The 10,743-nt window shown below is 34.6% G+C and overlaps 1 protein-coding gene across 1 annotated transcript; it reads right to left on the minus strand.

Moving 5' to 3' along the window:
- Positions 1-6: 6 nt before the first annotated feature.
- Positions 7-8,327, minus strand: LOC103471430 (perforin-1-like). The gene is made up of 9 exons (XM_008420429.2): positions 8,065-8,327; positions 7,905-7,984; positions 5,209-5,254; positions 4,820-4,962; positions 4,596-4,734; positions 4,427-4,507; positions 1,684-2,180; positions 1,507-1,600; positions 7-364 (listed from the first exon to the last, which is right to left on the minus strand). The coding sequence occupies exons 1-9, from the start codon at positions 8,323-8,325 to the stop codon at positions 152-154; spliced, it is 1,554 nt and encodes a 517-aa protein (XP_008418651.2). The 5' UTR covers positions 8,326-8,327; the 3' UTR covers positions 7-151.
- Between the last annotated feature and the right edge of the window lie 2,416 nt (positions 8,328-10,743).

Genomic DNA, 10,743 nt, shown 5'->3' on the forward strand with positions numbered 1-10,743 from the left:
TTTTCATTATATGATAAATACACATTTAGCTAGGCCTTTAACAAAGTCAAGCAATTAAATTTAAATTGTGAGTTTCTACCAGATTTAGTGAGTTAATGTTACGTGAAGAAATGAAATGCTTTCATTCCCAAAACTCACAAATCTCCTGTCACTAAGGAGATGGTTTATAACGGCTGCACTTTTCTCCAGTCAGATACGGGTCACAGGTCAGCGTGTATTTAACCTCAACGTTTCCATACTGTCCTGCGCACGTGAAAGTGTGACTGCCAGGGATCAGGTRSTWCTCGCACCGTAYKAGAAGGTCGTCGGATTTTATCMAGTCTTTATCCCAAACCTCAATCTTCAGAGCCAGGTTGGTGTCAACCTTCATGAGAAAAGTTGAATGGAGGATCAATCAGATGCATATTTTCGCATTGAAAATCAAATTATTTAGCTGATATAGAAAATAAAACTGTTTTCCATGCATCTCAAAAGTTGATAAATGCAGTGTAATGTTAGCCAAAACACAACAGCACAAGATATGAAATACATCAGCTASGCTGTGTCTGTTTACACAATATATGTTTAAAGTGGTTTCTRTTCAAATATTTTCAGATTTTTTTCTGCTTTTACTTTTATTTGTACTCGACCATAAACACCATGATTAGCATGGTCTATTCAAGTAAAACCAAATTCTTTTTCATGCAGGTGCTGACCCAGTATCCCAAAACATAAAGAGTCTACAGCCTGGCTTGGATCTAGAAATGGAGTTGATTCTCCATTTCCCAAGTTTGCCTACACAATATKCTGTTTGTCTGCATTACATATCATTGTATACTTTGATTTGTCTTATTTGATTTGATTTATTTATTTCAACCAGGTTTTTAAAAACAAAAAATAAGCAATCAGTGAGTCAGAGAAAACAATTGGACAAAAGGTTTTACTTTGACATTCAAGGTTCATTTTGTACATTTGTTGTTYGGTCAGCCAAGTTTTTATGCTCATGATTGATTTGTAAAAGCAATAAGAGAGGGTCAGCACTTCCTGACTCATCAACAGGTTAAGCAGAGCAGTGAGTGTGGGAGCCGCATGTCCACAGWCACCCAGGTTGGTTCTGAGAGAACCGAAACAAGAACGAGTCGGGCCTAAAGGGAGGTTCTCTTTTCTTGTTATTGTGGCTGCTGTCTGATGCAAGTAACAAGTTGAAGGACAGATTAGTTCATGATCAATAATTTAACATCATCTAGTTGAAATGGAAACTACAACACATTTCTGATATTAAATGATATTTGACCCAATATGAAATGTTTGCTAACAAATAATTTTGGTGGCAACAAAGATCAGCTTTCTTTCTAGACTGATGCATAAAAACCCAAATTTCCTCACTTCTGGTAATTGAATATATATTTTTGCAAAAATAGATGATGGTATTAACTCTTTAAGTTCTGCTGCATCAGCAGCATAAATGGATCAGTTTGTCTGTTGTTGAGCCTTTTCAGCTAATCTGTGATGACAACATTTACTGACCTTGCCCAAATTAAACTCAGCGTTCCACTGAGGATTATTGGACTGGATGATTTTGGTMCTGYGTTGYRTGGAACCATAGTACATCTTGGCATAGCTGTGAACAAAAGAGGAGCCATTTAAATGGTGTGCTCATCAGGTTCCATAAGGTCTTTGTATTTTACCTTTGCATCAACCCACCCGTCAGTTACTCCAATAAAATCTCCRTATAGWTTCCAGGCTCGAACAATGGTCACTGATAGAGTTCCCCTTGAGGCATGCAGAGGGCAGCAGTTAGAKGCCACATTAGGAGTTTTRCCCTCACAGTGTGGYTCTTTGAGTGATTTCTTCACAGCATTGTCCTCCAAATACTTCTCAATAGCAGCTTTCATCTCTGCCTTTTGAAGCATGCTTGGCGCAAGCTCATAGAGAGGTCGAAGGGAGTATGAAACAACATCTGGATRTTCTTYCAGGCTCTTTAGCCAGTTCATGWAGCCCATGGAATCATTTTTGGAAATTGAAAATTTCCCCAACCAACCATTTCCTCCTGAYACCTYTSTGAAGTGTTGGTGGAGACCAGAKCTGTAGCCAGTGGCAGAGTCCTTGTTTTGTAGGACACCAATGCAAGACTTCKGGACACTAGAGAGTTGCACCTTCCCCAAGCCAACAGCAACACCCATAGATAAACAGGAGTGGACCTGGGTAAAAGAACAGCACAGAGACTTTTAAAAAAACTGCTTTACACCAGACATTTGCATAAAGACCCAAAAACAAGCAGAGACGAATAAAGTTATATAGAAATCATTGGAAACTAAAATAAACAAAACAAAACAAAAATCACACTTAAAAATACTTAAAGTAGGTTGTTGGAGGTGATGAACTTCATATTTTTGCAGCTTCTTGTCTTTGGAAATAATATAATCATGGGTGAAAGTCGTTTTAAATTCTTGCCGAAACTATAACAATAATTTTAATGAGGTACTATGTGAAAATAAGTATCAAAATACTAATACTAACTGTAGTTTTACTTGAGTAGCCTACATTATTTTTTGTACTTTTTCCACCACAGCTAGCATGTATAAACATCAATAAACAATTTTACTTTCTAGCATGTACAGTAGCTTTTTCATCAATGTCTTTTCTTTTGAACAAATTAGCTATGTATTGCAACACTTCTGTCAGGTTTTGATTTTGCTTGAACTAAAAAGTCACTGTCCACTGTGTTTTCCTGGTTTTTATTCTTATTTTATTTTATTTAAAAATGAGAAGCAATTTATTGTTCGTCCTGTCCCATTGCAAGTGGCATTTTTTATGTCTCTGTGAACCACCTGTGTAAAATGTCCCAGTCTGTAAATCAAACACACCAATTCGATCAGTAAGCACCGTCTTATATAAGTTAACAAGCAGTTGTTGTCGAGGTGTGCGTGAGGTTTTAATGAGCAGAATAACATTAAACACAACTATACTAAACAAAAATATAAACACCTCATGTCAAATATTGTTGCCATGTGGAGTTAACAACTGTAAATGAGCATTTGCTGACATTTATTGAACAAAAGGAATATTTCTGTTGATTTGTGCATAATTTTTAATCCAACTTTCTGTCACTGAGCAACTCAATGAGCATTACTCATTGAGTTGTTTTTTTTTTTTTTTTACTCTGCATGGATGGGGCATGTCCAGTGGGTGATCAGGCAAAATGGGCAACAACTAGACAATCCTTGGACTGGTGAAAATTAAAGGCAACCCCAAAACATCAAATTTTGTCACAAGTCAAAATGCCTCAGATGTCCCAAGTTATGCGGGAGCATGTCATCGGCATGCTGGATACAAGGATTCCAACCAGACCAGTAGCTGCATGGCTCAATGTCCGTTATCGGTCCATAGGCTGTTTAAGAGTTTGTTTCCAACAGACTGGCACTGCAAATTGACCTCATACTTGTCGGCCATGTGACCACTCCACCACAAGTCGGACATCCGGCTTGTCCATCTGCGGGATCGGCTAAGACCAGCAACACACACAGCTGATGAGACTTTGGTCTGCACAACAGACGCATCACACCTTAGACCAGTGCTTCTCAATTCCGGTCCTCAGGCTCCCTGCTCTGCATGTTTTAGATGTGCCTCCATTCCAGAACAGCCGATTCAAATGACTGTATGACCATCAAGTACTGCAGAAGCCTGTTCATCACCAAAATATTCAATCCAGGTGTGTGGCAGAAGGGAAACGCCTAGAACAATGCAGGGCAGGGGGGCCTGAGGACCGGAATTGAAACACTGACTTAGACTGTCAGTAACCGTTTGCATGAAGCCAACTTGGTCAAAATATAATTTCTCAACCTGACCCCTGTCATGTTCAAAGCACTGTCAATCCACTACAAATGGCCATACAACTATGTTATCAATGCCGATATGAAGATCAGTAATTACAGAAAATATATTTTGACTTTCTCTATATATTGAGTAACCCAAATGTTCATAAACTCTTATATTTGACATGGGGCATTTATAATTTTGTTCAGTGTAGATAATCACCGTTTGCTTTCAATTGGAACATTTTGTAATAGGCAGACAGATGTTATAAGCTGCTGAGAAACCTACGAGCGCCGGGAGGGCGGTGAAGGGGAGAGAGAGAGATGGGGGGGCTGGAGGGGTACAGGCTCCATCACACAGCACCAACAGTTCAGAAACAATAAGAAATGAGAGAAAAAAAACTATTTATAAACAGATTAACTCGTGTTTCTAACTACGTATTGCTAGCTAAAACTGCAGCCATTCTGGCTGACAACCTTACTGTGCCATTCTCTTGGTAATGCGTACCGACCCAGAGACTGTTACCGGTACACAGTACCGGACCATTTTGACTTACTTTCACTCCTGACAGTTAGAATCATGGACGTTTCACATATGGTTGTGTAAAAATCTGTTTTGTGCATTTTGTTACCTGAGTTGAGGTTAACCCATTTATGGAGACCAAACAGCTTCGTGAAGATGTCACTCGTCTCAGTCGCCCTCCAAGATGAACCTAAAACAGGTTGAAAGTTATCTGAAATGCTTCCCTGCAGATTAATGTCTGTAACTAATTCACAATGTGTGTGTGCCAAAGTTCTCACCGTTCTGAAATAGTGTGTACCATAGGTGTGTATGAACTCTTGGTAGTCATTCTTGGTGGAGTAATTGAAGTGACTTGGTAGCATGTCCAACTGCGTTTTGAATTTAAAGCTTAAGGGAGGTGTGGTTGATAATATAAAACTAGACACCAAAATAAAATGAGACAATTATTTCAATAACCATGACCTGTCAGAACTCAATGAGAAAAGTCAAATTTCCATCCTACCCATAACGGCTGCAGGTGACACTGTGTGTGCTGAAAGTGTAGCGATCATCTTTGATCTTTTTTGAAAGGAACTCGTGGGCTTTGGAGCGGCTTCCTTCCACATCAAAGTTGTCAGTCAAATCCTTTTCAATTTCCAATCCAAACTGATGAAATTCAGAAAACACATGTAATTTATAAGGTGTTAAACAAGAGGACATATTTTTCTATCACAGTTCTAACTAAATGCAAACTAAAAAGATAATAAAATTCTTGGAAGAGCACATATTAACTGAAATGAAATGGTGAAAGAAAGAAAATCAACCAGAAAGGTTTCTATCAGGTTTCTGTTATCAAAACTCAGGGCAGCATTGAAAATATTCTGAAATGTTCAGTTTTGAGATGTTTCTTACCGTCCAATCACTGGTATCTTGGGATGTGTAAGACTTAATTAGAGAGCTGTTGGGACAAGTAATTATTATAAAACATCTATACAGTTCATTTTCATATTTTTAATTAGGTAGTTAAGCTTAATTGTGCATTTAACTATTGTTATTTTAATACATGAACCTTATTAGGCAGGTATTTATAAACTACAGTTATATTCAATAAATTAGAAAGTGCTTCCGTATGTGGCTCGGTTTTCAGATTCAAAGTACTTTTGAAAATAACATCTAAGCAGGTATTAAACACACTTTTCATTAAACCTGCACTTTTGTATTAGAAAATATTTTTATTGGTTTGCTGTGTTATTCCAATTTTCAATGTTAGATCTTCATTACTTTTATGTCGAAAATCATCAAAATTAACAGAAATAAATACTTTAAATGTATATATGTGGAATTATTCTATATAATATTTTTACTTAATGATAAAACTTATGAAATAAATGGACTTTTCAATGTTTGAATTTAGTGAATGGGTCTGTATTTGCCAGTTTTATTTACTTGGTAATTTTAATCAAAATTTCTAGTTTAATAATTTTCCCAATTAATTATTTATAGTTATTCACAGTCAAACTGATTCTCATTGTTGCAGGATGGTCCTTGAGCACATGTCCCTTTGTGTGTGTGAATAAATGTGTGTGTGTTTTAGGATTTCTCACCTTGTACGTCCCCAGAAGAAGTGCTGTCTTTGACTAAGTTTAAAACTAAGGAGTGACTTGAATTTAGGTCGGGTTTAGGGTCAGAGTCAGGTTTTTATATGCACAGACTAAAGATGTTAAGTTGTCTTGCCACAACAGACAAAGTGAAATGGACATGCAATTAACCCCTCTCTGCTTCTTTCCAAACATAGAAATGGTTTGATTAGAGAGAACATTTTTGACTTACAGTTTACACCATAAAATATGTGACGGCCCTAAAAATTAAAGTCCATCTGCTGCTTTGAAATGCAATTAAAGTCAATAAGAATTTTTTTTAGGTTTTAACTCATAAATTAAAGTTTATGAAGTTGATTTACCAAGAAGAGATATGCCGTCTAAACATTGTTTTTTAATGCCTGTTAGCGCATTAATCTTGGATCGAGTTTTAACTTAATACTGTAATGTAAACCAAATAATCATTTCACAATATGCAAAAAAGAAAACAGCCTTCACCTAGTTAAAGAACACTCATTTCTGTGTTATTTTCACTTACGTTAACAAGTTAGAGTAACTATGTATTTTATTTTAGAATAATTAAAACTTGTTTCAACTTGATTAGAACAAAAGTTATGATTTGCTAATGAATTTAATAAAATCACAAATTCTGCTCAAAAACTTTTAGCAGAAAGTTATAACTTATTAAAATAAACATTTGCCATAATAACACACCAGAGTCAGATCAATGCAACACACGTCCATCTCAGGATACAAAAACATGCCTCTAAGCATTCTGGGAAATAGTTTCCAAACACTCTAAGCATTCTGGGAAATAGTTCCCAAACACTGAACAAAGAAAACTTCGTTCAGTGTTTTTAGTGCTAACCTATAAACACTGTTTTTGTTGTTTTTTTTTTCAATTTTTTTAGGATTGACAAAATTAATAAAATGCTACCATGGCTTACTACAGTAAGTTTATCTTCCACAAACTCATACATTTAGGTTAAAAATCTAAAAAACACAAAATCCCACTTTATATTTCTTTGTCTTATCAGTATTTAGGTTACATGCCAGTAGTTAAAGAAATACGTTATCCAGAACTATTCTTATAAAGCCCATAAGGTCCATAATTATGGGCCTCAGTAACGCACATATTTATGGCCTTATAAAGCCGATAAATATGGGCCCATAAATATGGGCTTTATAAGAGTTTTTGACACATGCAAAAATAAAAATTAACTGAACAGAGATACATTTGTAAAATGCATGTATGAATTAAATGTGTAATTGTTTCAATAAATATTAATGTAATTAAAGTATACATATTATTATAAATAATATTTCAATAAATATATAAATGTATTTAATACATGGGTAAATATCTGTTTACAGTGCCATTTATTTTAACGATATAACACAGTTACCCATTGAATTTGGAGGGTCTTGGCAGATAAAATAAATTCAGGATATGTTGCTAACACAGGAATTTAATCTGAATTGAATAGAAGTCAAACTTAATGATTAAATATTGTTTAAGAACTTTGTGATTATTACCTGCCCATGCATTAAATATAGTTGAATATTTGTTGAGCCAATTATTTATTTAATTTATACATGCATTTGAACTTTTATGTACATTTTTACAGATGCATTTCTGTTCAGTTATTTTTTATTTTAACTCTGCTTCAAACTTTACCACATTTCTTTTTGTTTTGATGAAGCGGTTTGTAACCATAACTGTGAACTTAACTGAGAATAAAGGTGAATTTTATTGATTTTTTTAAAATTACATTTATTTTAGGTAACCTATGAAGATAAGAATATTAATATAAATGCACACCACAGTTTTCATATGTTGCTTCCACTTCAGAATTATCCACTATGTGTTGGTCTACCACAAAAAGGTCCAATAAACAGACATGGTTGATTGGAACATGTAATTGTAACATGTAAAAAAAATCTGTTAATTGTTAGTTTAATTAAGAATTCATCTTTTACAGTGTTCATAATGCGGTTTAAATACTCTACCTGGTAGAGGTGTGATAACTGCTGAAGATGTCATCACTGCATTCACTGCTGGAACTCCAGTCCACAACAGAATATGGAAGCTTAAAATGAAGAAAAGTCACATTATTGTTAATCCCTTCAACTCAGATGTGCAGCTGTTAATTTATGCATTTCTAATTACTTTTTGGAGGGCATGTTTTTGAAGAGGGTTGGAGCAGAGAATACAGCTTTCGGTGGGGCTCAGGTAAGTATTCACATCAATCACATGAAGTCTTTTCCTCTCCAGTGTGACTATATCAAAACTTTGCCCCACCAGGTCGTGGCCTGGTACAAAAGGAGCAGCATCACACTCTGTTTGGGTCCCGATCCGACAGGACAGAACAGAGGAGTGAACATGGAGGATGCTGAGGAGAAGAAGAGCTGAAGTTGAATCGGGCAGCATAGCTGTAGTCAGAAGATAAAAGTTAGAGAAAAAAAGGAATTAAACAGTTTTTTACATAATGCATGGCATTTTCCTTATTTTTATGACTTACTTGTACATCATCATATAAGAAAGTTAGTTAACACTTTATTTGAAGGGGTGTGAATAAGATTGACAAGACACAACACATGTCATGAACATGATTAAGGTTTCATGAATATTTATGACTGGTGATGTCATAAATATAGGCTTTATTAGGGTTATGCCAACACATGCAAAAATAAATAACAGATTAGAGATGCATACATAAAAATGTACATAAAAGTTCAAATGCATGTATGAATTAAATGTGTAATTGTTTCAGTTAATATCTAAATGTATTTAATACATGGGTAAACATCTGTTTACAGTGCCATTCATTTTAACAGTACAGCACTATTACCCAATGAATTTGGAGGATCTGGCTGACATGAAATAAATTCACTATATGCTGCCAACATATGACTTTATTCTGAATTGAATAAAAATTAAGACTTAATGGTTAAATATTGTTTAAGCATATTGGGATTATTACTTGCCCATGCATTAAATATACTTGAATATTTGTTGAAACAATTATTTATTTAATTCATACATCTATTTGAACCTTTATGTACATTTTTACATATGTATTTTTGTTCAGTTATTTTTTATTTTTGCATATTTTAGAGTAAGCAAATATCACATTTTTGAGTTAGAGCATATTTGTTCATGGGAGCAACAGTTACACAATGAAGTTCATTCATAAATCTGATTTTATTCCCATTTTCTTATTTCATATATTTCTTTTGTCTTATCAGTAGTTAGATTACATGCCAGTAGAAATAAGTTATTCACATAATAATTCAGCTGTTAAGTTTGGCTATTTAGTTAATAAATTCTCAGACTCGATTAGAAATAAGCATATCAGTGATCATTCCTTGTGTGAAGAGTTTCTTCATTCCTTCATTAGAGACTGAGCTTTGCTTAATTAATTAATAATAAATTATGGATTACAATTCGTAATAATTACATGAGCCAAACGTTGAAGCGAGTTCTGATTCCCAACAATGTTGATGTTCTGTTGTGAGGTTACAACATTTTTGGTTTCCAGAATTCTGATTCCCAGCAATGAACAAACAAATGCAGCTTTGGAGATCCACAGATCTTTGATTTCAGCAAACAGCCACAAACCTCCACCACATTAATATTAGTGAAATTATAATTTCTAGTGGTTCACTGATTCATAGCCCATACAATTTATCTGTGTCGATTTCCCTAATTTTAGGAAATCGGTAATCGGGCGATTTTTACATGTGAAGCCAATCTTATCCACCATTTTTATCTACCTTGGCAAAGGTATTTAAATCAACTGCTATCTTCTGCTCTGCTGTGGGAGAGATTTGACTAGCAGACCGGAACCATAGATCATTTCTAAATGTTTTTAGTTAACAATAGTCACCCCACTGTTGGTAACTCATCAACTTTCTTCCTAGATTTGTAATCAGGGATCAGTCAGAAGCCTGCAATAAATTCCTGATATAAATATTTTCTATAAATATATTTTTATAACTCAATAAACACAATATTTTTTAATTGCTGCAGTGTATTCTAAACAAAGATACTCTGCATATTAAAAAGTCTTACCTGTTCAGTTGAAACAAGCAATGTTTCCAAGTGTGCTGAGCTGAGAACTGTGGTTTATAAAGCAGCAGCTCTGGAGAGATAATTCATACAGAACATTGTGTAAAGGTCAATTGAATGTAGTTACTTTGTTCCTGGTAACTGCAAGTAAAGTTTCAGGTTTTTATTTTTTTTCAGTGTTCTGTATAAAGTATCTATGCTAACAGAACAAACAGTTCTACCAGAACTTCTTGTTCCGATAGAATAAATAGTTTTACCGGAACTGCAAAGAAAGAATAGTTTAACATCAAGTCAGAAAAACGCATAAAAAGCAAATCTAAATTTAGCTTCTTTCAATACGGGAACAAGGTAACGGCGACTGAAATTTATTTAAGTATTTTAATTCTGTGATTGTGTTGAACTCAAAACAGACAGGAGTTCTTCTTAGTTTCGGCAACTAGATTTGTCCCACTCTGTGTATTTTTCTTGGAATTGTTCTCTCTGGAACAGCCAGCATTGGTGCACAGAAAAACTGTTACATAGTTTCTACTTCTAGTTACAACTTTACAACTGACACTGCTTCCGGTACAAAAACAGCCACGTAGAACACAGCTCTAATTCCGTAAAACTTCTGCTCTTGAACAAACGTAACTAGACATAATGTTTTAAACAATAAAATTAATAAGACAAAAGAAATGTATAAAATAAATTGATAAAAGAGTGTTTTATCAATAACTTTAAAAAATAGTAGTATTTAAATGAAATACTTCTATTGTGCAAAACGCTCTGCCTCAAAAA

The sequence above is a fragment of the Poecilia reticulata genome, linkage group LG1 (assembly GCF_000633615.1).
Source record: "Poecilia reticulata strain Guanapo linkage group LG1, Guppy_female_1.0+MT, whole genome shotgun sequence".
In the NCBI taxonomy this organism is placed as follows: domain Eukaryota; kingdom Metazoa; phylum Chordata; class Actinopteri; order Cyprinodontiformes; family Poeciliidae; genus Poecilia; species Poecilia reticulata.